This window comes from Meleagris gallopavo, chromosome 30 (genome assembly GCF_905368555.1).
Source record: "Meleagris gallopavo chromosome 30, MGAL_WU_HG_1.1, whole genome shotgun sequence".
NCBI classification, from domain to species: domain Eukaryota; kingdom Metazoa; phylum Chordata; class Aves; order Galliformes; family Phasianidae; genus Meleagris; species Meleagris gallopavo.
The window spans coordinates 120,170-147,886 of NC_139433.1; the positions used below are offsets into that span (position 1 = coordinate 120,170).

General features: G+C 43.7%; 1 protein-coding gene across 2 annotated transcripts in view; it reads right to left on the bottom strand.

Moving 5' to 3' along the window:
• Positions 1-27,717, bottom strand: part of CERS4 (ceramide synthase 4) — a 63,046-nt gene that overhangs the window by 11,437 nt on the left and 23,892 nt on the right. For both annotated transcript variants that reach the window (XM_085211612.1, XM_085211613.1), the window contains 2 exons: positions 10,274-10,391; positions 377-495 (listed from right to left, as the gene is read on the bottom strand). In XM_085211612.1, coding sequence (XP_085067738.1) covers positions 377-495; positions 10,274-10,391 — 237 coding nt within the window. The remainder of the gene's footprint in view (positions 1-376; positions 496-10,273; positions 10,392-27,717) is intronic.

The following is a 27,717-nucleotide window of genomic DNA, read 5'->3' on the forward strand; positions in this document are numbered from 1 at the left end:
TAGGCTGCTGCTCTGGCATCATAGAAGCAGTAGCAAAGCAGTAGGAAGCAGTACGAAGCAAAACAATATTGAACTTCTCAGATATTATCATGTTTCAAAGCAGAGTGTCAGTCTTACAAAGTCAAAAACAGGCATCCTATAAAGCATAAAGTGAGATAGGAGTAAAAGGAGTCTTGGGGTGAAAATAAAGGGGAGAAGCAAGGAACAATTCAGGAACTGGTAAGCAGCAGCAGAGCCACAGAAGAATCAGATGAGGCAGAGAAGGCTCAGGAACCTCTCTGTGGATGAGTGCAGGCAGGCTGGAGGCAGCAAGATGCTTGCCAAGCTCAGAGCCAGCAAGAGGCCCTTGCAGCTCACAGCTTGTGCTCCTGCTCACCAGGCCTCGCAGAACTTCTTCGACAGGCTTGGTCGGTCGGTATTCCTCCGGCGCCGGAACCACCTCTCCACCTTTCTCACTGGCAGGTCACATTGTTTGGCTAAACTGATCAGCTCACCCTGGAAAACAGGTGAGGAAGTGGGGTTCAGATTCAGGTTTGAAAGTCAGAAGGCTACAAGGCCGTCTGGTCAGGGTCATCACAGAACATTGCCGGAGGTTCCTGGCAAGCCCAGGTCTGTTCAAGCTAAGGCATCTTTCAGCAAGCTGTCCATTCCTAGCATAGAGATTTCAGGTAACAGAAAATCTTTCACTTCTGTTTGCAAGCAAATGGTTATTAATGCTAAATGTTAAAACCTTACATTTTAATTTTTATGTCAAAGTCTCAGGTTTAGAGTTTCAAACTGTGATCTCTTCTCACAGGTGTTTCTTCTTGAATTACTTCATTTGTCTTTAGCATCCAAGTCCCTTAAATCTGCCACTCTGATAAGGTTTTACTGAAGCTTAAATAATTTTTAAAATTCTACACTGGATCTTGTCAAGTCTTTCAGCATTCCCACGCAGTATCAGAGAACAACATGACCACCGTAATGAGCAACATCATTTTCTACCAGTTATTCTCCTTTTGTGGTAAATTCAACAAATTACTCACAGAAATACTGCAATTACCTTCCTTCTTGCCCTTGGGCTCCTAAAGAGTTTGCTGTGTGACACAGAAGTTCATCATTTCCTATGTTCCTTCTGAAAGTGTCATCAAGAATAGCTTAGTAAAGCAATAGGCTTTCATTGAATGTGTTCACGTTAAAGGTCTCACGTGACAATGCTTTACATACCCTGAGAGTGCTGTAAAGATCTGTGTCCACTACCATTTTCAAATATATTTCTTTCTATTTTTACCTAGTGACTTCTGTTCTTGGGGTGGAGTCACACAGATGACTGTGATTTCAATTCTCCAATTGCTCAATTGAGTGATATCCCTCTCAAGGTGAGGGCTGCTGAGAACAGCAAAATTACACCTTATAAAAGCTGCCACATAAGCAGGATTCTGAGAGCTCACAGGAGGGGAAGGAAGCCAAAAGACTGGCTGAGATGCAAGTGGTGAATGAGAGAGTAAGGCACTGGCCAGCTGCAGAGTGTTGCTCTGTGACACACTGATATCAGAAGTCTCACAGTATCGCAGATATACTCTGATACCCAGATTTTCTAGGACAAAAGTGCAGATTTCTGCTCCTTCAGTGCACTGGGGGTGCAGTGACAGCTGTGTAGAAAATCTGCCTGCGATGACAGGCCTTGAATTAGATCTCTGCAACAGGAGTAGTTCTATTGAGAAATGTGCAAGTTTCTCAGACAGGCACAAAGAAGGTCAGAGACCATGGCAAGCGTTCCTGAGAACATTCCTTCCCATTGCTAGGGAAAAGGCTGGCTGCACAACCCAGATGAATGCTTGCATTCTTACTTTAGCCTCCATTCTTTTACTTTCAAGCTGCTGCTGAATGTCCTGGGGCTCCATATGCCCCACTGCCGTATGAAACATGCTGTAACAGCCATGACAAGGCATTAACTTGATTGCACTAGGACTATCCAGTGGGACTGGAATCTCTACTCCTGCGTAGTGGCTAATAGCTTTTGCTTCAAGGCCAAGACAGCCTGCAAAAAGGAGATGAAAGGTAATGTTGCATTGGGCTTACACAGCAAGGTTTTGTTAGCAGAGGTGGCCTCTGTGAGCATAGCCCAGCAGCTGCCCCTAGTCAGATCAGATCAGCTGCTCCAAAAGGGACCTGCTACTGTCAGAGCTCAGCTGTGAGCGATGTTTGTTACGCACACTGAAGAAAGGGAAAAACTGCTGTTACTGAAAGAGAGGAAAGAGAAACAGAGAGATGAGCAGTTCTGCAGCCACTGAGGTAAGCGCAGGAGAGCAGGAGGAGCTCCAGATGCAGAGCGGAAGATCCCTGCAGCCCAGGAGAGGCCATGGTGGATCACACTGTCCCCCTGCAGCCCAAGGGCACTGTATGGAGCAGATCTCCACACACAGCCATGGAGGAGCCCACGATGCAGCAGTGGATGTGGACTGGAAGAGGCTGCAGCCCATGGAACCTGGCAGGAGCAGCTCTGGGCTGGAGCTGCCACCCGTGGTAATCAGTTTGAGGGGGGCTGGAAGAGCTGCCACCCATGGGGCCCCATGTTGGAGCAGTGCTTGGAAAGCTGCAGTCTGTGGAAGGCCACACAGGGTCAGTTCAGGAAGGATGGCATTCATGGGAGGGACCGACGTGGAGCAGGGGCAGACAGTGACCAAGTGGAGTAGTAGAACCAGACTGACCACAGCTCCATTCCCTGTCTCCCTGTGCTGCTTGGGGGGAGCAGGTAGAGCAGTGTTTATTTGAGTAAAGGTATTTTAGTTTGCTTTTGGTTCTCTCTGCTCTGTGCCGTTAGTAATAGGCAATGAATTATATTAATCTCTCTATGCTGACTCTGTTTTGCTTGTGATTGTAATTAGTGAGTGCTCTCCCTGTTCTTATCTCAACTCGAGCTCTTTTCTCTTGACTCATTTTCTTCTCTCATTCTTCTAATGAGGAAGAGTAAGATAGCGGTGTGGGGAGCTTTTGCTAGCCATCAGTTTGATATTTGAACTCACCACAGTGATTCCCTTACCTACAACAGAGTTACATCCAGGAACTTAACTGACAAGGCTAAATCCCAATACAGAATATCTGCAGTTCTGCCAATGTTTTTTTTCCTCAGCCATAGCCATTGTAACTCCAAATTATCCTGCCAAGATCTTCAAGATCACTCTTTTTCTCTCTCATGGGAAAACTATCTACCATTTGTGCTTGCAGTATTCTGATGGTCCTTATTGTGTCTCTGATGAGAGAGAAGATTTTAATTGGATTCCTGAAAGATCAATCAAAAAACCTGTGGATTGTACACCAACAGAACAATCTGCCTCCCAGAACTAAAAGAATCATGCAATCCACATGTGCTAAACTGCAAGGATTCACAACAGGGGAAGTCAGTTCAAGTGAGCTGATACGACAGCAATTTGCTAATACACGAAGAAAAGCCATGTACAAGGCAAACAAAAGCAAACAGCAGTTTGGAGAGAAGTCCCCTGTCCAAACAAGTCTGAGATTCAATTCTTTTGAGCACTGTCCCTGGGAAGCTGTTATTTCCACATGTTCAGAAGCAGAACTGATGACTCACAGCATCTGCAGGATGATCTTAGTGGTAGCCTGGTGTCAGGAGGTGTCATGGTTTCATGATTTTTGGTTATCAGTATTCCACATCATAACATCATGTAATGCAATGGGGGTTTGACTGCTGACGCTCAAGTTCCGGGTGCCTGTCCGGAGGAGAAGAAGAGCTACATTTCCCCAGGGGGCTTTGCGGTCAGCGAGGAGATAGAACTCCCGGCAAGGTCACCTGATGCTCTCTTCTTTGCCTGCGCTTCTCTGCCTGCGCTTCTCTGCCTGCGCTTCTCATCTCAGCGTTGTGGTGAGGCCGATCCACCTTCAGACACACACTCTCTCTCTCTCCTTATAAAATTCTGCTGATACTATATTTAGTAAATTAGTTTGTTTCACCTCAGATTGTTGCCGCTGTTTTCAATTATTTCGGGGTCCCCTATTTTCTTTTTTTCCAGGGGCGCGGATCCGCGGATCCCTCCGCCCTTCTAGTCACGGAACCGGGCCGAACCAGCCCGTAAACCGTTGACATTCTTGGTGGAGAATGCGGGCAACAGTTGCTTTTTAGCTTTTTGAACAAATCTCTCTCTCTGCTCTCCGACAGCTTCATTGGGAAAGTTTATCTGTTTCACCAGTACTGTCTGAATGCGTGACCTTGAAAAGTCCAGGCGGACTGCCAATACTCTAGGATATTTGTAAACTTGGAGCCTTGCTATCTTGCTTCTGTAAAAGAAAAAATTTCTTTCTCTACTGAAACTGCCTTTTAAGGGGCTGCATGCCACTGTTTCTTCTTTCTTAATGCTAAAAACATACTGGGCCTTAATTAAGTTCACCACTTTGCTCTATGGAGCAATAGGTATATATAGTCCATTGAAAACATGGATGGAAATAACTATGTGGCATCTGCATATTGTGTGGCATACCATTCCAGAGGGAGCTGCAAATTTTACAGGACTGGGGATTTTTAAGCAGGTTTCCAGCCTCTCCTTTGAATTCTTTATGCAGATTTTCAATGCTCACCTGATCACGTTATTAATCTCCGTGAATGTACTGCTCACCATTTCACTCATTATTAGTATTTATTATATTTTGAGGAAGTCTGCCCCAAAACCAGTAAATACTGAGTGGCAGGGAATGTGGAGAGGCCTGGGGGAGACTTTAGAGAGATGGAAATCTTCGGTGTCATGGAACTTTACTCCTGAACACCTGAAAGACCCTGAAAATTTAAACAGATATTTGAGACAGGAATGTCGCGGGTCAGGAAGATCTGAGGAGGCACAAATTATTTGGGGCCTGGCTAATGCTTACCGGGCCTTATTCAATACTATCCTGGAGAGGGAGAGAGTTTGTGAAATTGAAAAGGAGAGTCTCAGGGAAACAGTGCAAAATGAGCGAGAGAGTCTCCTGGTCGAGAGAAACAGCCTCCAATCTGAGAGAGATGCCCTCCGAATTGAGAGAGACTCCCTGCAATCCAAACTCAACAGTCTTCAATCTCAACAAGACACCCTCCAATCTGAGCTAGATACTCTCATCATCGAACGAGACAGGCTCCAAGCTGAACTGGAGGATGAGAGCATTGGAACTGACCAACCTGATCAACTACAGGAAGCACCACAATCGATGTCAGTTGCCCCTGTAAGAGGATGGAAAATGAAACGAATCTCGACTCAATTAGAAGAGAAGAAAGAAGAGGAAAGAGGTCCAGAGGGGTGGCTCCAAGATCCACAAGAAGCACCCCTAAGTCCAGGGGAGGGGCCCTCAGTAAGACCACGGTCACCGACGCCAATGAGGGCAACAAGAAGTCCCGAAAGAGTAAGAGGTGAGCAAGACATCGTTACCATTGTTGATCGATCTCTGAAAATGAATGAAATTCGAAGTCTGAGAAAAGACTTTTCATGTCACCCAAATGAGCCTATTGCCACTTGGTTACTTCGATGTTGGGACAATGGGGCCAACAGTGTGTGGCTGGATAGTAGAGAAGCTCGCCAACTGGGTGGCATTGCTAGGGACTCAGCCATTGACAGAGGTATTAGTACATGCCAGAACCAGGCCTTTACCCTCTGGAAGCGGATGTTGTTAGCTGTAAAAGAAAGATACCCCTTCAAAGACGATCTGATGCCTGAGAAAAAGAAATGGGCTGATATGGAAGAAGGCATCTGTTATTTAAGAGAATATGCTGTGGTGGAAATGCTACATAGCCCCGATTTCATTCCTGACGAGCCAGACCAAGAGCATGATCCCGAGAGAGTCAGGTGTACACCAAACATGTGGCGTACATTCACAAAGACCGCACCAGAAAGGTACGCCAGCACATTTGCAGCAATGTACGGCAGAGGGGAAAGAAGACCCCTTATAAATGAATTGGTTAATAAACTTCAAGACTTTGAGTTACATTTAAGCCCTCTACGAGCTTGTGTTTCAGCCATTACAAAAGTAGCTGAAAAGCTAGACAGAATGGAGAACAAACAAGAAGATATAATAGACAAACTATCAACCGTGCCTGAAGCTGATAAATCCGTGGTGGTAACAGATACATCAAATAGGGACCAGAATTCCCAAAACAGCCTACTGGAGGGGCTGATCAACTTGATTTCCTCCCAGCCGGTGGCATCCAATGTCTCAGCTATCAAAAGAAGACGTTCTCCTGCTCGAGCAAGTGACAACAGTAAGACCACATCACGTTTTGCCTTGTGGCATTACCTACGTGACCATGGAGAAGATATGAAGGAGTGGCATAAACAACCTACTCCTGTTCTTCAAGCACGGGTAAGAGAGTTACAAGACAAATCAACCACCAAGGTGAACTTCTCCAAAAAGGTGATTGCTCCAGTTGCTGCAGACAATGAAGGTAACAAATAGAGGGGCCCTGCCCCAGCCAGGGGGGGGAAAGGGATAATAGAGTTTATTGGACTGTGTGGATTCGATGGCCTGGCACATCAGAATCACGAAAATATAAGGCCCTGGTGGATACTGGTGCACAGTGCACTCTAATGCCCTCGAGTCACCAAGGGACAAAATCAATTTATATTCATGGGGTGACTGGAGGTTCCCAAGAGCTGACTATGTTGGAGGCCGAAATCAGCCTCACTGGTAAAGACTGGCAAAAGCACCCTATTGTGACTGGCCCAGGGGCTCCATGCATACTTGGTATTGATTACCTCAGAAGGGGATATTTTAAGGATCCCAAAGGGTATCGATGGGCCTTTGGAATAGCTGCTGTAGACACAGAAGGTGTTAAGCAGTTGTCTATTTTGCCTGGCCTGTCAGAAGATCCATCTGCCGTGGGGTTGCTACGAGTGAAAGAGCAACAAGTACCGATTGCTACAAAAACGGTGCACAGACGGCAGTACCGCACCAACAGGGATTCCTTGCTCCCCATTCAGAAGCTGATTCACCAACTAGAGAATGAGGGAGTGATTAGCAAGACTCACTCACCTTTTAACAGCCCCATATGGCCGGTGCGTAAAGCCAGTGGAGAATGGAGGCTGACGGTGGACTACCGTGGCCTGAATGAAGTCACACCCCCATTGAGTGCTGCTGTGCCAGATATGTTAGAACTCCAATATGAATTGCAGTCAAAGGCAGCCAAATGGTACGCCACCACTGATATTGCTAATGCCTTTTTCTCCATTCCTTTGACCAAAGAATCTAGGCCACAGTTTGCTTTCACCTGGAGGGGCATTCAGTATACCTGGAATCGTTTGCCTCAGGGGTGGAAACATAGCCCAACCATTTGCCATGGGTTGATCCAAGCTGCACTGGAACAGGGAGGTGCTCCTGAGCACTTACAGTATATTGATGACATCATCGTGTGGGGCAACACAGCAAAGGAAGTTTTTGAGAAAGGAGAGCAAATAATCCAGATCCTTCTGCGTGCTGGTTTCGCTATTAAGCAAAGCAAAGTGAAAGGACCTGCCCAGGAAATTCAGTTCCTAGGTATAAAGTGGCAAGATGGCCGTCGTCACATCCCAACAGATGTGATTGACAAAATCAGTGCCATGTCTCCACCCACTAATAAGAAAGAGACACAATCGTTCCTGGGCATAGTGGGTTTTTGGAGAATGCATGTTCCAAACTACAGCCTCATTGTAAGCCCCCTTTATCAGGGGGCACGGAAGAAGAATGATTTTATGTGGGGTCCTGAGCAGCAGCAGGCTTTTGAGCAGATTAAACAAGAGATAGCCCGTGCCGTGGCCCTGGGGCCAGTACGGATGGAACAGGATGCGAAGAACATCCTCTACACTGCTGCTGGAGAGAAAGGTCCCACTTGGAGTTTGTGGCAAAGAGCCTCAGGAGAGACCCGAGGCCGACCCCTGGGATTCTGGAGTCGGGCACACAGAGGGTCTGAAGAGTGCTACACTCCAACTGAGAAGGAGATCTTAGCCGCGTATGAGGGGGTTCGGGCTGCTTCCGAAGTAATCGGTACAGAAACACAGCTCCTTCTGACACCTCAACTGCCAGTGCTGAACTGGATGTTCAAGGGAAAGGGTCCCTCCACCCATCATGCTACTGATGCCACTTGGAGTAAGTGGATTGCGCTGATTACGCAGTGAGCGCAGATGGGGAATCTCAACCGTCCAGGAATCCTAGAGGTGATCATGGACTGGCCTGAAGGCAAAAAGTTTGGAACACCGGCAGCAGAAGAGATATCACGTGCTAAAGAGGCCCCACCATATAATGAACTACCAGAAAATGAGAAGACATATGCCCTATTCACAGATGGATCGTGTTGTATTGTGGGGAAACACCGCAGATGGAAAGCTGCTGTGTGGAGCCCCACGCGACAAGTTGCAGAGGCCACTGAAGGAAAAGGAGAATCGAGCCAATTTGCAGAGGTAAAGGCTGTCCAACTGGCCTTGGATGTTGCTGAACGGGAGAGGTGGCCAATGCTTTATCTTTACACTGACTCATGGATGGTGGCAAATGCTCTACGGGGGTGGTTACAGCAGTGGGAGCAAAACAACTGGCAAAGAAAGGGTAAACCTATTTGGGCTGCTGAGCTGTGGAAAGATATTGCTGCCTGAATAAAGAATATGGTTATAAAGGTGCGTCACGTAGATGCCCATGTGCCCAAGAATAGGGCTACTGAAGAGCAGCAAAATAACCATCAGGTAGACAGAGCTGCCAGAATTGAGGTGGCTCAAATAGACTTAGATTGGCAGAACAGGGGTGAATTATTTCTAGCCCGATGGGCCCATGAGACCTCAGGACATCAAGGAAGAGATGCGACATATAAGTGGGCTAGAGACCGAGGGGTGGATTTAACTATGGATGCTGTTGCGCAAATCATTCATGACTATGACACACGTGCCACAATTAAACAAGCCAAGAGAATGAAACCTCTCTGGGAGAAAGGGCGATGGCAAAAGTACAAATATGGGGAGGCATGGCAGGTTGATTATATCACCTTGCCATGATCTCGCAATGGTAAGCGTTATGTGCTCACCATGGTGGAGGCAACAACTGGGTGGCTTGAAACCTATGCAGTACCCCACGCTACCACCCGAAATACCATATTAGGTCTTGAGAAACAAGTCCTGTGGCGACATGGTACCCCAGAAAGAATTGAGTCAGATAATGGGACTCATTTTAAAAATGCTCTTGTAAATACTTGGGCTAAAGATCATGGTATTGAGTGGATTTACCATATTCCCTACCATGCACCAGCCTCAGGTAAGATTGAACGATACAATGGGTTGTTAAAAACTATGCTGAAAGCAATGGGAGGCGGTACATTTAAGCACTGGGAGAAGCATTTGGCAGAAGCCACCTGGTTAGTCAATACCAGAGGATCTATCAATCGTGATGGTCCAACCCAGTCCAGCTCCCTACATACCATAGAGGGAGATAAAGTCCCTGTTGTACATGTAAAGAACATGTTGGGAAAGGCAGTTTGGGTTATTCCAGTCTCTGAGAAGGACAAACCTCTTCGTGGAACTGTTTTTGCCCAGGGACCTGGGTCCACTTGGTGGGTGATGCAGAAAAACAGGGATGTTCAATGTGTACCACAAGGGAACTTGATGTTGAGGGAGTGCAGTCAGTAATTCCTTGTGCGTGTGTTTATATTTTGTTTGTATATATTAAGCATGATGTAGTGATGTGGAATAAGGGGTGGAATGTCATGGTTTCATGATTTTTCATTATCAGTATTCCACATCATAACATCATGTAATGCAATGGGGATTTGACTGCTGACGCTCAAGTTCCGGGTGCCTGTCCAGAGGAGAAGAAGAGCTACATTTCCCCAGGGGGCTTTGCGGTCAGCGAGGAGATAGAACTCCCGGCAAGGTCACCTGATGTTCTCTTCTCTGCCTGCGCTTCTCTGCCTGCGCTTCTTCATCGGCTCAACTGGACTGCACTTCTCATCTCAGCGTTGTGGTGAGGCCGATCCACCTTCAGACACACACTCTCTCTCCTTATAAAATTCTGCTGATGCTATATTTAGTAAATTAGTTTGTTTCACCTCAGATTGTTGCCGCTGTTTTCAATTATTTCGGGGTCCCCTATTTTCCTTTTCCAGGGGCGCGGATCCGCGGATCCCTCCGCCCTTCTAGTCACGGAACCGGGCCAAACCAGCCCGTAAACCGTTGACAGGAGGCCAGTGCTACAGTGTTTCCTTATGGTCTGCCCAGTGTTCAAATGCAAGATTCCAAACGTGATTTCATTTAGGCAAATAGACAGGGGCTAAATCTAGAGGAAAGCAGAGGAAAAAAGGACTCACCTCTTTAGGGTTCTTACAATTCACAGTGTAGAATGTTTCCAGAATGGAGATGGGCTGAGCTTTAGGTCTCAGCTTGTCCTTCACACCTAGTTTGGCACTGAGAGGCAAGGCTATAGCTCTGCAAGAGAAAAGATAAAGGTTCAGCCCAAACAGAACAGTGATTTCCAATACTGTAACACTGTAAAACATTGTGTAACAGTTTCCTCCTACAATTCCAAGTCACAGTACAAGTATCACATCAATCAGGTGAGGAAGACAAGTACAAAACCTTGCAGCAGAAACAGCAAGACTTGTATTCTACAGATCTGAGCCCTTTCAATATTAAATGAGTTTGGAAATGCTACATCCTGCTTTGTCAGTGTTTGCAGAGATAGCTGTGATCCCTGCCATTGCTTTTTGGCTTACCTGAAGCTTATGCAGAGTGCCACACTGATGGTAAGGCCTAAATCTAGGTGACACTGGGGTCCCACAGGGACGTCTGTGTCCCATCCCACGTTTACATCTGGGTGATAGTGTGGACCCCTCGGTCCCATCCCATGTGGACATCTGCGTGACACTAGGGACATCTATGTGACACTGGGGACATCTGAGTTCCATCCCAGGTGGACATCTGGGTGACTCTGTGGACACAGGGGTCCCATAAGGACATATGAGTGACACTGGGGTCATCTAGGTGACCCTCGGGACTCATGGCCCCATCCCATGTGGACATCTGAATAACGCTGGGAACATCTGGGTGACATTCAGGACATCTTGGTCCCATCCCACATGGACGTGACCTAATCTAGGTGCTCCTGCTCCAGCAGGGGGATTGGACTAGATGATCTTTGGAGGACCCTTCCAATTTCTGATATTCTGTGATTCTGTGAAATGCTGTTCAGTTTTTATGTTGTACATACAAGGGCACTCACTTGAACTAAGGACTTGGCTCAGGATCAAGAGAGAGACTATGAGACATGCAGAATTAATGGAAAAAAACTTCCTGATGAAACAGGAGGCCACTTGGTCTTTATTGGAAAAATGTTCCTCAGTTTTTCCTATGGCAAGCCAAACTGTGAGAAAATTAGGGCACAGCAACTTCGTACTTAACCACAAGGACTTATGCTAGCTGTGCGCCTTCACTCTTTCAAAGTGAAACAATGCAAAGAAAAATATCTGTGTAAGTAGGAAAAAGTACCAAGAGATGACAAAACTTCCTGTGCTCAACAATTCAACTTCTGCACTACAAACCCTCTTCTATTCCTTGGCACAAGGAAATAATGTGGTGTGAAGCATCCCATCAAGGTCCATGGCTTTGTTTGTGTAAGTATTCCCTGTCCTGATCCTCTTCTACCAAGGGTATATGTTCCTGTTTCTAAACATGAAACATGCAAAATGTCTGGGAAACCTTATTTCTGCATTTTGGAGATCTTTTATTTTGCTCAAAGTGCTTAAAGCTCATTTGAATGGTTATTGAGTTATCAACTGTAAATCAGTGCTGACAGTGGTTGTGAGCTGATGAATATGCTGCACGTACTGAGATGCAGGCCTGCCCTGCCTGGCCAGACTTAATTCTATTCAGGCAGCTCCTCTGGTTAGTTATCCCAAACGATTCAGATATCAAACAAGAATTCTTCTTTCCCACAGCAGCAAACAAACTGTGGAACATCCACTATGCAGGTATTTAAAAAATGTTTTACTTAAAAACAGTATGTGATTTGCTGGTTGCCTGTGGTTGCCTCTTCTCGCTATACAGACTATACTCCATCTGTCCATGTGCTTAGGGACTATTATACATCAAATATCCTATCAGGGGATTCTTCTGGAAGTTTTATTTTCAAGAACCTGTATCATCACTTAATATAATAATAAACAATTAATCAATCAATTAATATAATAATAAACAGGTATCAGAAGCAATTTTCTGAAGAGCCCACCTACATACAGAATTTTGCAGCTTCTATTACATCAAGTTGTAAAACACAAAATGGTTTGCACATTTAGCTTCTTTGTGTAGCAGTTGATTTCAAATATTCTTTGCATGGCCAATTCTGAATTTCTGCTGCTCTTTTTCACCTTCTCTTTACCTTTCCAAGTAGGTTGATTCAAGGTCCTCTGAAAATGAAGATATAATCAGTTTCTGTTGTTTAAGAAGAAATTTACTGCAGCTTCCTATAGGTCCTCATGGAAACAGAATGGTCTGAAATTTTTCCAACAGATTAAAGGGAAAGAGAATGTTTCTGCTGGGTGTCAGGGCAGTCAACAAGTTTGAAAAGCTATTTAAGTTATCCTTAATTTTGTTTAATACTTATTTTCTCTTTCTTGATGTTTTGTCACGGTCACAGTATAAAATCTCACTGTAACAAAAACAAGCCAGTTGCAGCTGAAGAAGACAGGGTGTGAGCAACCAAAGTTCCAATTACTTTGTTGTTGAGGTACTGAATTTAACCATGAATTATAGGACCAATCCTACTTTTATGAACATTATTGGGAAATCAAGCCCTGAAATTCCTCCAAAGGGATGTTTGTACATGTTGGATGTATGCTCTGACTCACTTTTAAGTATAATCTTGTTCCAAGTACAACCCTAAGAGAATGATGCTTGTACTGATTTCAACATCACAGGTTCATAGTATCAATTGCAAAGGATCATCTCATCAATGGAATCTTAACAGCTTTCTGAAATACGGAAGAAGAGAGCCTGAAGACCATATTGGACAGTTTCCATAGCTACGCAAGGCAAGACACAGTCAGTGACATGACTCAATTCAAACCTGTTTCCTCTTCAGTCAGGTTGAGGTGAAGATAGATTCTCCAAGGTTTACGAAAGAAAGTTCACACTAAGGCATTTTATTCAGTAATCACCAATGAGCAAATTGTCTTGTGCAAAACCTGCTGACGCTGAAACTAAATGGACGAAGGGCATAAATCCATAATCCTTCACCTGCAGAGGCTTCCACAGCTAGTATGAAACAAAATAATTTAGCTTTTGTGAGTTTATTTTCCACAAATGTTACAGAATTTCTAAGGGTTTCACTCTGCCAGTATCTTCCAGCACCAAGAACCAGTGACTGTGGCAATTTCTATTCCTGAAATTCCACAGTTCCTTGAAGCCTCATACACTGCATTGGCTCTCTGTGCTCTTGACATCTCTTCTACATGGTTCCAGGAGAATTCTACCAAGAAGCTATCATCACAGCTATATTGTACAGAGCAGTCAGTTTACAGCTCTGCACCAAAAAAAACCAACAAACCCAGAGCACCTAAGAGAAAGATGCTCTCAGGTACTTTTCAATTTCTGATTAATAACAAAAATCTTCGTGGAAAATGAATTGCAGATAAACACATTTTCAAATAAGCTATTTGAAAAGGGTTTTGTCTCCCATCTTTTTTTCCTGGTTCTGAGTTCATATGTTCTCTGCAGATGAACAATATTCCTTTCTTGTAACGCGCAAAGCACGGGTAATAAACTGCCACAACCTTCCTAAAGAAGAGACATAACCATTCTGGGTGAACCAGGAGTCTGTTTAAAGAGTCATTAAAAACAGTCCTGATTTAAGACATGTTCCTAATGCTCTTTTACCTCCCATCAATAACTTCTTGCCATCTTGACCTCTCCACATCTTCCACACAGCTATCGCCATGGAAATTTCTGCATTAGCTACATTTGAAAAAGTGAAATAAAATTTATGATTTTTCATGTTAATAATCCTGATCTATTGCTCTGCTCCCATGAGAAATGCACCAGTTCACATCAACAGGCACTTCCTCTTTTATAGACATAAAAATTATTCAAAATTTACTTACTTGGGAGAAGAGTTATATTCAGTGGGCTACAGTTGTTCACCTTTCATTGGCAATATGCTCAGTTACTTCTTAGATGGCTTACATGGAGAGCAAGCTATCTCAACAGCATAACAGCCAGCCTCCTCCAGCTCTATAGACCTGAGGAATGAGAGAGGCAGGCAGGTGGAGGAAGGAACTGGAGCTAAACTAAAATAAAGCTATTTTTCTCCCATTCTTCCCTGCACTTGGGGAATCTGAACAAAAGTAAATCAGTGAATTAGAAGGAGGTAACAGGTATGCTCATGGTGAGCATACCTCTCCATTCTCCAAAATGTGGGGCACTTTGGTGTAGTTCTATCCTCTGACTCAGAAGATATAAGTAACAGCCAGCAGAGTATCGTGACTCAAGGAGGGTGTTCTGGAACATTTGCCCTAAGTCTTTCTGGTTTACACCATTCCATTTGGAGGAAAATGCTCAAATATTGACTGAGCCAGAGAAAGCTAAGAATTTCCAGGTAAATTCTGTCTACCGTACTAAACAAGTGTACGTTAATTTCATTAAAATAATAAATTTGTAAAAGTCTTACAATGACAGCTAAGTAATATTAATATATATCAGAGTTATACTGTTATTTTTGCATATTTGTTAAGAACATGTTTCATTTGTGAGTAAGACTGTGTTTAAAATTTCTTCATTTACTCCCTAGCATTTGATCCTCTGTAAATTAACATGTTGGTCCTAAGTCTTCATATAAAATTTAGGCCAATAAAATTTGTCCTAAGTGGCTATAGAGCTTGCAAAGCTTGTTCTTCTTCCACTATTGCACAAGAGGACAGAGGGTTTTTGTTTTTTTTTTTTTTGCGTTATCATGTGCATCAGCGGGGAAGCTCCCTTCTTCAAAGGCAAACTAGATGCCAAATCTTCCTCCTCCCACCCCAAGGCTTTCTTGAGAAGAAGGAAAGTCACAAGGATTCAGGAAGTGAACTATTCCAGCTCTCCCTGCAACACAATGGCTAAAGTCAATGTCAAATCACAAACACGGAGCAGTTTATTGTGCCTTCTGTTCTTGGAAACTGCCACTAATTCATTGCTCCATGTGGTTACCAAAGAAAAACACACAGAAATCATCAGATTTATGGATCTTGGCACCTGAAGGAAGCATTAGGGTATGTGAAGCAAGGAGAACAGTTCTTGTCATTCACATTAACAATCTGTTCTTAAATTGTCTGCATGCAATTTGACTCTCAAATAGAGCAGGTCCCACGCTGGGACAGTAATTCTTACATTATAACTGTAATTTCTGACTGAGATAATTGCTCAGGATTCCCAAGCTAGACACCTTCTTGAGGCTGTCTCTCCCTTCTCTCTGATCTTCAGTGCCTTTCTGCTCACCCAGCACTACTGGGCTGAGCTGTGCTATGATAGTGAGCTGCAAATCTCCTAAGACTTCAACCTGAGTTCAAGTCAGGGGAGACTGCTATAACAAACTTAGCTGCATGTTGTCTCACACTGCAGTCAGCAGCTGCTGGCCAAAAAGGCAGAGAAATTCTAGGGCAAATGTTAACAGTGCTAGGGAACAAACTTCTTCCTGAACAACAACAAAAAATCTCATACGGCTTGTTTTAACAGCTCTCACAGCTCAGGACGCAGCATTTATTCTCTGCCTATTGTAACAAGATATGTTATCTGTAAACTATTGTTTGTGTGTAGGGACATACTCCAATTATCAGTCTCCATGTATAAAAATATCACAGTGTCAGTGCAGGAATCACAAACACTATGGGGCTGGAAAAGATAAACTACACTGCTATCTGAAGCACCTCCTGCTACAGAATCACAGAATCGTAGTGGTTGGAAGGGACCCCTGCTGACCATTGAGTCCAGGTGGGTTTTGAGTATCTCCAGAAGAGAATCCATCACCTCTCTGTGCAGGTTGCTCCTGTGCTCTGTCACCCTCACAGTACAGAAGCTTTTGTATGGAATTTCCTATGTTCCATTTTGTGCTCATTGCCCCTTGCATTGAATCATTTTTGGAAGATCAAGCACAGAGCAGCTGCTAAACTGAAAGAAGAATTCCCTGTACTTACTACATACCCTTTGTTATTTGGGCCCAAAGGCTCTTTACCCACATAACGTGATGCACAAATGCACAAACATTTTCTGGGAATACACAAACCAATACTTGCATGACAATCTGGCAGAGGAAGAAGCAGAGCAAGCTATTTCCACATGAACTATGATAGGAAGAACACAACTATCTTGGCTTAACAGTTCAGTAGAACATGGAGCGGGAGAGATGAAGCCATGGATTCATGCAGACTAGGAGCAACAAAGAAATTTGTACAGAACTCTCGAGGCACAGCCTGTCCTTGGGGGCACCAACATTCACTTCACAGCCCTTAAACCATATGGCAGGCATTAAAAGTGCATATTACAGGATATAGAATCCATGGGAATGAATCCCTGAAAATGGCGGTGGACAGAGGTAGAAACAGGAACCATCGACACAGTCTCTACACAGAGAGCTGGCACAGAAATCACCACCCTTGTAGTTCAGCGCAATGAAAAAGGGTGAGCTGTGATCCTGATGGAAGGTTTTCTGGAGATAAACCAATCCCAACAGCCACATTAGAAGGTCAGACAACATCCCAGTTGTCCTCAGGGGTTCAGTGCACTCCCGGCAGAGCAGCTACGGACACCTCCTTAGCAAGGAGGTGCCATGGCCTTTCTGCAAGACTGTCTAAACTCCAGTAAATGCAAGAAAATTCTCCTTTGATTTGTGCATTTGAAAATCAAGCCGAATCAAAGCACAGGACTACAGAAAGTGAATAGGCAGTCCTAGTTCCCTACATTTCTTCCCCATGTAGCTCCAGAATCAAACCATAATACTACTGTAGGTTTCCTGTTCCCCACATGCATTGCATTACACAAGCTGGTTACAGCTGGGGACGAAATAGGCAGCAGCTGAATGAGCTAGCACATCTTGAAATGTGAATCTGCATTTAAATGAAGCATTAGTTAAACAGCACTTTGCTGCAGCATTTACCCTGAATTCTGCACAAACTGCGTTAATTATTATTGGTCTTCTAGCATCAGTGTAACTTGTTGCAGCAAGGAGAACAAAATCATTCAGCATCATAGGAAGATGGGAAGACAGAAGCTGCTTTTCAGCTTGAAGAGAAGTTTTCTCTTCCTCATGTGTCCAATTCATGTTTCCAGGCACTGATAACAGCAGTGATGACAAACACCTACTGTGTTTAAATCAGCTGGATTCTTCGTTCGATGAAGAATGAGGCTCAGCATTTAAATTCCCCACTTAAGAGAAAGGCATGTTCACCCAGCAGCAATGGGGATGGGGTCATCCATATCCCCACGTGCCCCACATGAGCACATGTAGAAATCCAGAGCTCTGGGCTGTACAATGGTCTGTTGCTTTATACTCTGATATAAAGGTGACACTGCACTCATCCTGACTGTACCTGAGCACTTGTTAGCAGATACTACATTAATTTGACCCTTATCCTTTTATTCTTTTATTCTTTTCCCAAAGTGAACAATTGGTGCAATGTTTTCTGTATGGTTTTAATTCAAATATTAAACTTTAGTGGAATAATACATGGTTTGCATCTCAAGGGAGGGGCTTGGAAATTTCTAACGGGCTTTGTTTCTACAGAAATTTACACCACAACCTTCACGCATAAATACAACCACATCCATCAGTACTCTTTCTGTATGTGTACTTATAGTGAGGTTGCCAAAGCTAAAGAAGTTGGATGTCTTATGAAGCCAAGTTTATCAGAAGTAAATCAGAAAGCTGGATTAGAAGCTAACCAGAAGCTTCCAGCCAGTAGGAGATGGCTCAAGTGAACACGAGAAGTTCAGGAACTAGAACTTCAAGTCTCTTTTTAATTGTGAGGGAGCAGCATCTGACCTAATTACTGATCTGGACTTCACTGTGATGCACTTGTTGGAGCCTGGTGTTGATGGAGCATGAGTTTACGACAAGATTTGAGAGGAAATCCCTAAGCCATTGTATCCGCAGCTACGGAAGCCGTTGCAGCCAATGAAGATGAACATGTCATTTCTGACAAAATGCAAACTAATGTTCAGAATGTTTAAACTCTCCTGGGTACATTTAACCACAATCTGCCAAGATGTGAACTGGGAGATCTGTCTTATGGTTTTTCTGTTTGAGACATCATTTAACCTTTCATTAAACTCACTTTTCACTTTTATACAACATCAGTTTCACCCCGTATGAATCTGTCACAAAGATACACAAAGGAATCTAAATATTTTTTTTTTTTAATTGAGGGAAATGGTAATTTAGCGCATAAAATGGGAGCTTGGAGCAGAAGGCTGAAGGAAATGTGAAGCAGACCTGAGCTGAGTACTGCACACCTCTAAATACCATCATATTCATAAACTTAAAAAAAAAAGCAATAACCAAATTCTTCACATCTTTGGGCCTTCAGGAATGTCAGAGGATGCCAGAATCCCAGGATCCAGTTAAGCTGAGGGAATGCACATTACTTACCATTTTACTCTGCATCCTGAAGTGAAAGGAGCAGGAAAATCACTTGGGAGGATTTCTCTAATTTTAAATAGGACTTGGTTGGCTAATTAGTTAAGCATTAATAATCTGTAGGATATAGTCTCTCAATCACTGCACTCTGGATAAGGAGCTTTGGGGTTTTCAGAAGGCCATAATTTGCTCTGTTGGGGCTCTTTCCATGTCAAACTTGTGGCTGAAGCACAGAGGCAGCCTAAGGAAGGATATTGCAGACACAGAGAGCTCCATAGCTGAAACTTCCTTTTTCTTCCTCTTCTGCAAATTGCAAGATTTTATAATTTAAAATGCATTATCTCTGACTCATATTCAATGGCTTACAGTGCATCACAAGTTTCTATGCTGACCTAATGGCTGTGGGTATAACAAACTAACTTTCATCTGCTGATTTTTAGCAGGTTTGACTCCCTCACTGTATTCAGAACAGCAAAATGTTAATGCTCTCACTTATTTCTGGACTCCTCGATGGTTACACTTTCTAGAAATCAGCAGCCCTGACACTGATTGAAGAGATATTTATTTTTCTTTTTTCTTTCAAATGCAGCGTTCGAATGCTGTTTATTTCAGAACTCAGCCATTAGAGTAGTCCTCACAAGATGTACTTTAATCACTCTGTGCTACCTGATTTATAAGAATACCAGAGGTGTCAGTCCAGCTACTGATTTCTAACAGGAGATTATACAAGCAACTGAACACTCCATTTCAGGAGCAACAACAACAACAAACAACAACAAAAACTAGAAGTTAAAATGATAATAGTTAGAAGATATCTTCAAAGAAATAATTTTGAATGAATATTTTGTAAATTAAGATAGTTTTCAAGGATCAGTTTTCAAGCACCCAGCTGTATTAAACTCATAAAAGAGAAGCAGAGCTATCTTTTCCCCATGCCTATTAGAAATCCTGGTCCAGGGTTCAAACTCCTCTGCTTTCCTTTGCTTTTTGAAGACTCTCTGCAGACTTTCAAGGAATGCCATAACTAAGGGATAAAATATCCTAAACCAGTTGCTCTCAATCACAGAACCATTAGGGAGCAGACCTCTGGAGATCCCCCACACCAACCCCTTGCTAAAGCAGGTTCCCTTCCCTACAGCAGGGAAAGAAAGCATCCAGGAGATTTTCGACTATCTCCAAATGGAGCCCCAAAACTGCTCTGGTTCAGCATGTGCCAGGGCTCTGCCACACTCACAGTAAAGAAGTTCTTATTCATGTTTGGATGAAACTCCCTGGGTTCCAGTTTTGCCCAGTGTCCCTTGTCCTGTCACCAGGCATGGCTGAATAGAGCCTGGCTCCATCCACTTAACCCGCACCCTTCAGATACTGATCAGCACTGATCAGGTCCCTCTCAGCCTTCTCTTTTCCAGGCAAGCAGTCCCACGATTCTCAGCATTTCCCACCAGGAGATGCTCCGGGCTCCCCCCATCTCTGCAGCCCTTCACTGGGCTCTCTCCAGCAGTTCCCTGTCTTTTTTGAAGTGAGGAGCCTGGCACTGGGCGCAGTGCTCCAGCTGTGCTTCCCCAGGCAGAGCAGAGGGGAGCAGCACCTCCCTTGCCCTGCTGGCCACGCTCTGTGCGATGCACCCCAGGGTCCCATTGGCTTCTTGGCCACTGGAGCACACTGCTGGCTCATGACCACCTCTTGGTTACCAGGACCAGGTCTTCTCCTCAGGGCTTTTTTCCAGCAGGGCAGCCCCTAACCTGTACTGATGCATGTAGTTATTCCTCCCCTGGTGCAGGTCTGTGTACTTGCTCTGCACTTGCTGTTGTTGAACTTCCTAAGGTTCCTCTCTGCCCCCTCCATCCTGCCCAGGTCTCTTTGAATGACAGCACGGCCTTCTGCTGTGTCAGCTGCTTCTCCCAACTTTCTACCATCAGCAAACTTGCTGAGAGTGCACATCCCTTCATCTAGTCACTGATGAAGACGCTGAAAGACCAGGCCTAGGAGTGACCCCTGGGGAACACTGCTGGTTACAGCCTCCAACCAGACTGTCAGACAGTTCCGCTGATCACAGCCCTCTGAGATCTGCCACTTTGCCAGTTCTCAATCCATCTCACTGTCCACTCATTTATCCCACCCTTCTTAAGCTTCATTACAAGGATGTTACATGAGATGGCGTCAGAAGCCTTGCTGAAGTCAAGGTACACAACATTCACTACTCTCCCCTCATCTACCCAGCTGGTCCACAGAAGGCTACCAGGTTGGTCAAGCATGGTGAAACAATATTGACTACTTCTGATAACTTATTTTCTTCCACCTGCTTGGAGATGGCATCCAGAATAAGCCACTCCATTACCTTCCCAGGAACAGAGATGAGGCCAACAGGACTGCAGTTTCCCAGGAGGTCATCTTCTGGAGCTTAAAGCTCCACTGAGTATTTAATTATTTTAAGGAAGACATTCATCAACGTCCTTCACCCTTGGTTCTTCACTGCTACTGAACTGGCTCTCAGTGATATACCCGCGAGGATCCACGTGTTCAGGAACCTCAAACGTTATTCTCATTAGCATTACCTTTCTGGCTTGTAAGTGTCCAGAGTAAATTTATTTATAAGTCCTATGGAAGGGTAGAAAATGAGAACTGTAGGAGATAGCCTAAAAACAAAGTCTGTTTCGCAACATCTCCAAACTCAAAGAATGAGGTTCATACTCACTACCCACAAAACCTTGGTGACATTTTGGCTACAGAAAGGGCAAAGCTAAGCTTCCATTCAAAATGAGCAGTAGAATGCACCATATCCAGCCATGTCCATTACAGGCTGGAAACAACTTGAAAGATTTTAATAATGCAGAAATAGTGCTTGAAATCTCCTCCTGAAATATTTTCAGAGCAACCCAACTCTGCACAAAAATAGCAGCTCCCATGCTTTCCTGTTTCATTCGTTCTGGCAACCATGAATGATATTGTTACTATCCCTATGCCCAGGGCAGAGCAGCAGACATTACTAGCAGCAATTCTTCACTTTCCTGCTCTTAGGAGTTAAATGATAACACTTCTCCCACTCTACAAAAGAACACTGCTCTTGGGAAAATCAAATTGCTACTGCTTAGTAAAGATATTCGCAAACAGGCAATGATAAGCACTTTGAAAGACATCAGTGAAGTTGATAGAGTTATATTTAAATGAGCGCTGAATTATTACCAATGCTACATAGTCCAAATTAAACTGATACAAACATATAGAGTGCACTTGTATACACACAAACAGGTATGCACTTATATAATATAGATAATTTATTTAAGCTGATTTTAGCTAACTTGAATGAGAATCAATGGTTCTGTGACTTCATGAAGAGTTTTAAAGTATAAAATAATTTTTGAGTCTTGTATTTTTGTATTGGTGACAACTAAAAACCTGAGATTCCTCGGGGGTTTGTTCAGACAGAATGCTTTGATTTTGATGTTTAATGATCGTTATTTGTGTAGTACCTGAATACAACCCAAGTTGTCACGTGTGAAGACAGATGGGTTCAGAGATTACAGTCCAAGTAGAAATGGACAGAAACAGCAAATTTAGATTGAAGTATTCTCACATCAATAACACCTACAGTGGGTCTGAAGAAAGCTCTGTGCAATTCTGAGCCTATTTTAGCTCCTAGTTTCCTTCAGAAAATTATTTCACAATCCAGAATTTCAGTGTCTGTACTTGTGCCTGAAAATTGATGTTGCCACATCACCAAGAATCTTGAATCGCTTTGTAATATGTAAGGTTTGGGTTTTATTTTATCATTTTCTCCTATTAAAAGCTTTTTTCACCATTCACTAGAACAGTTCTTTTATCATCCAAAATTTAGCTAAGAGGCACTCATCTCCCCCTTTGTGCAAAGAAAGCACACAGATCTTGAGGAAATGTTAATGTCATAAGCTCAAAATCATCAAGTTTTTCCCATATAGGTAAGAGTCACTGAGACAGTTCTAAACTACAGCTGCAGGGAGATGCAGAACACCTGAAACAAATACAATGCATCTAAGACCCTGGCCTTTAAATGCGGGAAATTATGAGTGATGTCAGGACACCACAGTTTGAGTACTGGATACAGAGACTCAAAATCAACCTTTGAGCACCAGTGTCCTGTACGAAAACATAGGACACTTGCCAGCTCGGCATCCCACTTTCATATGTATGACATGTTCACCAGTAAACAGAGTTGTGCTAAGGCTCAGAAGCATCCACTTAGAGGTAGACCTGAGCTTGTGCAGAAATTTGTACAAAGCAGAGCTTGCTGAGCTGCCAATTATCACAAAAAGGTGGGATGTAAGTATGTCACAGTGCCCAATAAGCTAGCGTTGGCTGAAAGACAACTCTGGATTTCTCCAGTCCAATCCTGCTCAAAGGGAGACCATTGCTAACATCTAATCGGGACAATAGAGGTTTCAATATGAAGTCTTGGAAATGCACCATAGCTAAGTCTTGAGGACACCAAATACAGAGATACTCCATGTCTCTGGTGACATGTCCCAGGCCTGCACCATCCTCCCAGGAATGAAGTTCTTCCTAAAGCCCAAAATGAATCCAAAATGAATCTTCCAGGTTGCAGTTTCTTGACTTTATCATTTGTTGTACCACTTGACACCACCAAGGGAAAAGTTCTGTTAAGGCACACAAGTGTTTAAAATCTGGCTCCAAATTATGGGTCCAGAACACACTTCATATGTACAAGCACAATCAGAGGAATTGAAGAGGTTCTCAAGTTTTAGCTCCTCTCTTGTTTCAGTACAGAACTGTCATGGTTTCATGATTTTTCATTATCAGTATTCCACATCATAACATCATGCAATGCAATGGGGATTTGACTGCTGACGCTCAAGTTCCGGGTGCCTGTCCAGAGGAGAAGAGCTACATTTCCCCAGGGGGCTTTGCGGTCAGCGAGGAGATAGAACTCCCGGCAAGGTCACCTGATGTTCTCTTCTCTGCCTGCGCTTCTCTGCCTGCGCTTCTTCATCGGCTCAACTGGACTGCACTTCTCATCTCAGCGTTGTGGTGAGGCCGATCCACCTTCCAGACACACACTCTCTCTCTCTCCTTATATTCTGCTGATACTATATTTAGTAAATTAGTTTGTTTCACCTCAGATTGTTGCCGCTGTTTTCAATTATTTCGGGGTCCCCTATTTTCCTTTTCCAGGGGCGCGGATCTGCGGATCCCTCCGCCCTTCTAGTCACGGAACCGGGCCAAACCAGCCCGTAAACCGTTGACAAGAACTACTTACCTTCCCCTGCAGCTGAAAATGGCCTGAAGTTGCTCCAGGAGAGATGCAGCTTGGATATCAGGAAGCATTTATTTATAATAAATTAATTTTCATTTATTTACACACTTAGAACAAGTGGTGAGGCACTGGAACAGGCTGCCCAGGGAGGCAGTGGAGTCACCATCCTGGAAGTCTTCAAGAAACATGGAGATGTGGCAGTGAGTGACATGGCCTAGAGTGGTCACCGGCGTGGGTTGCTGGTTGGACAGGATGATCTTATTGATCTGTCCAATCTCAACAACTCTATGATTCTATGACCTGCCTGAGTATTGTGGCACACGGAGACAAACAGCACTGCATCCTGCTCACCAGGCCTGAACACTCCCTATTTTTCCACCTTACCCAGATCACAGCAGCTCAGAGAGGAGTTGTTTCACAAAGTGTTTTTTCCTCCAGGGTTGCACTCACAGTGTCCTCAGCTCTCCCAGGCCCCACCCAGCTCCTCCACTTCCCACACCCACCACCTAATCCACTCAACAACTGGTTGTTAGATGTTTTTGTCAGTTTATCCAAGTTCAGCCCATGCATGCCAAGGAGACGGAAAAAAAAAAAAACACTCCAGGTAGCAGGGTACTCCCTAGGTATAATCTCCAAAACAAAAAGATGGCACCATTAAAAAATGCCAAGCAAGGCATCCAGTGCAGCTGCTGAAATACGGCTCACAGAACCTCCTCTGGGCTTCTCTTGCCTCTTTAGAATTTTCTTGGAATTCTGACACAGCATTTCTGAAAACCAGAGCAGGAACCACCAGAAAACAGAGAGCATACTTAAAGAAAAGAAATGCTTTGCACTGGATGCATAGTTACAAATTATAAGTAAGGATAGAATAAATTGACAGAGGCCAAGGGAAAGCCATTGAAACCAATCTTGTAGCTTATTTACATTCTCCAAAATCACATTTTGATCCACAAACATGCAAATCTACAAAGTCAGGGCCATCTGCATGGAAAATGAGGAATAATACACATCCTTTCAGCCTGCATTTCTCCAAACACTACCAATGAGTTTAAACCATCCTAGCCCACCTGTGCAACGTAACAGAGAGACAAAGGGCTTGATTCACACTAAGGGAGGCTTTCTTTTCCAGGATGGACTGTGAAACACTTATGATTAAGAATGTGAAAATTTCCTGCTGAAATAAATGCCTGTAGAGAGTTAAGACAAACACGAATGTGGCTCAGAACATTAGCTTGTAATTTGCATAAGTAAGATAGTGGCATGATTACAGGTTTCCTGGACTTGTAAAATGGACTTGAGATATTATCTTTTAAAGGGTGTGGCAAGAAGCTTTTGTTTAATGAAGTTTGTGAATTAAAACAGCTTTAAAATGCATGAGCAGGCCTAGGCCCACAGAAACCCTCCCAGCTGACGCAGTGTTCGGATAGGAAAGAAAAAAAATATTTTTATCTGGTCAGAGGTATCTTAAAGGACACAAAAGATATTTAGGCAGACTAGGACCAATGTGGCAGAAGGAAGAGGAATACAAAGACTAAGTCACAAAAGCATTAAACTGTTAGATCTGGAAGGGGCCTCTGGATATCACATAGCCCAACTCTGCAGCTCAGGCTGAGGTGGCTAGAGCAATCTGCTGAGTGTCCAGCTAGGTTTTGAGTTTCTCCACAGAAGAAGAATGTTCCCTTCCTGTGCAACCTATCCCAATATCTGACAACCCTTGCAGTAAAAAAGTGTTTTCTTATATTCAGATGGAATACCATGTGTTTTAGTTAGTGTTCAATGCCTCTTCTTGTTCTGCCACTAGGCATCACTGAGCAGAGTCTGGCCCCTCTGTCTTCATGAGCCCAGAATGGGGCAATTCTGGTCAATGCAGAACATGGAGGTTGATGTCTAGCTTCACTCTCCAAACATGTCTAGGTGACCAACTGACATTACCTACCTAAAGAGGTACTACAGGTCAGCAAGGAAGAAATGCGATTGACTTCTGTTTTAATGGTTGCCTACAGCACCTTGATTCAAACATGAGTGGAGGTAACTGAGACACCTGTCACCTCAGGTCAGTAGAGGATAAAAACAACAGAATTTATGGAATGCACCCTAAACATATTCTTTACACACAATTCCAAGAATCATCAAAAAAAGATTCTTTAAATAATCATTCATGCGTTTGGTTTTAATAGCACTCTACTTGAATGCCAGTATTTTATATAAAAACGATCTCACAACAGAGTTCAGAATCTACTTTAAAAAACTTTTCCATTACGTCCTCGTGTCACAGAGAATCCAGAGAAGAAATCTGTTACTAGCCTACAGAGAGGCCTATTTCCATTTTCTCGTGCAGACTCTTTTTTGATTTTTAGTTTTAATTTTTTTACTTTTTTTTCCTTAAAACCACCATCACAGTTTTTGACTAAACTATGTAGGTTGCTCCAAAAGTAATGCCTCCTAATTATTTCCATGGACACTGCAACAGATACAAAGAGCACAACACCACTATTTGATAGAGCAAGTTCTCAGCTACATAACGCTGTTTTGCAACACAGTCACCACCATTAGCTGTCCCTTTTTGCCAACAATACCTGCAAGCTGCACTCACACAAATCTTCACCGGCGGAGGTGACTCACATCAATGCCGCCACTGCAGAAATGCACCTCACATCCACTGTTTGGTCTCCATAAATGTTGATGAACGTCAGTGTGTATCATTTTTTCCGCATGGAGGAATTCAATTCACCCCCTCTGCTTCATCCACACTTCCATGTCAGATACCATTTTGTCAGACTGCCCTTCTGCTGCCATCTGTCACACAGTAATGTGATGTTGGTGGGGAGGTTCAACCTCTACTGCCATCCCACCACCATCCTTTTCTCACGTTGTGGACCAATATAATAAAATAGGAAGCATTATTTTTGGAGCAGCCATCGCCCCTCAAAGGAACGCAATCTTCAGACAGCAGGTAGGAATAGGGATTCTTCAGTCCAGCAAAGACTATTTTAAGTAATTTTCATGAAATCATGAAAGCAGATTTACTCTGCAGCCCTGACAGTTGATGACACTGTGGTAACTTTCAGTTGATCTGCATACAAATTACATCACACCAACACTAAACAATGGCTAAATTGCCTATATCAACAGCACCAGTTGCGGACCTTCATGAAACCCACCCAGCAAACACTGGGAGATTTCAAGCTGTGCCTCTGCCATAATTCGCAAACTTTCTGTGCTGAAGAGTAAAATTTTCAAATGGCTCTGGCCAGAAAGATCCTAGAACCACAGCAATTCTTGTTGTTACTGGAAGACTGCAAAAAGCAGCCACAAAGCAGGGAAAGAGGAGGAGAGATTCTGGCAGTGCAGCACTGCAAGTGGCTTCAGCAGGCCCTGACCTGGAGAAAGCAGCCACAAATCTCCCTGCATGGTGCTCCCAAAGAAATTACACTCCTGAATCCTGAACTGTGGTCAGTGAAATGCGTATGTTCATGTGGCTATGCAGTGCTGGTTCTGAGGGCACAAGCTTATATTAATGCATGTTATTTAGGCTCCCCTGTCTGGAGAGATATCCCAGATCCCCACTTTCTGAGATGGAGGCACCTAGCTGTATTTAGGAAGTCTAAACATTATTTCCACTTCACTTGACCCAGAAACAGCAAGGAATGTACAACAGAAACAGTATGTCTGCATTCTGAAGCACAAGCACAAACTAATACTAGGGCTTACCTGTTTTAAGTGTAGGAAGTTACACTGCTTATAATTAGACCTTAAGGGTAGGATTTGTGCTCTATATTCAACATGCTTCTTCAGTAAATAAATACAGCTGCAAAGTAAGAGCTGAAACATCTGGCTCAGCAGAATTTATGATCTGATGTTTCTGTGGATCTCTGCAATCATGCACAGGTCCAGACAAAAGGGCC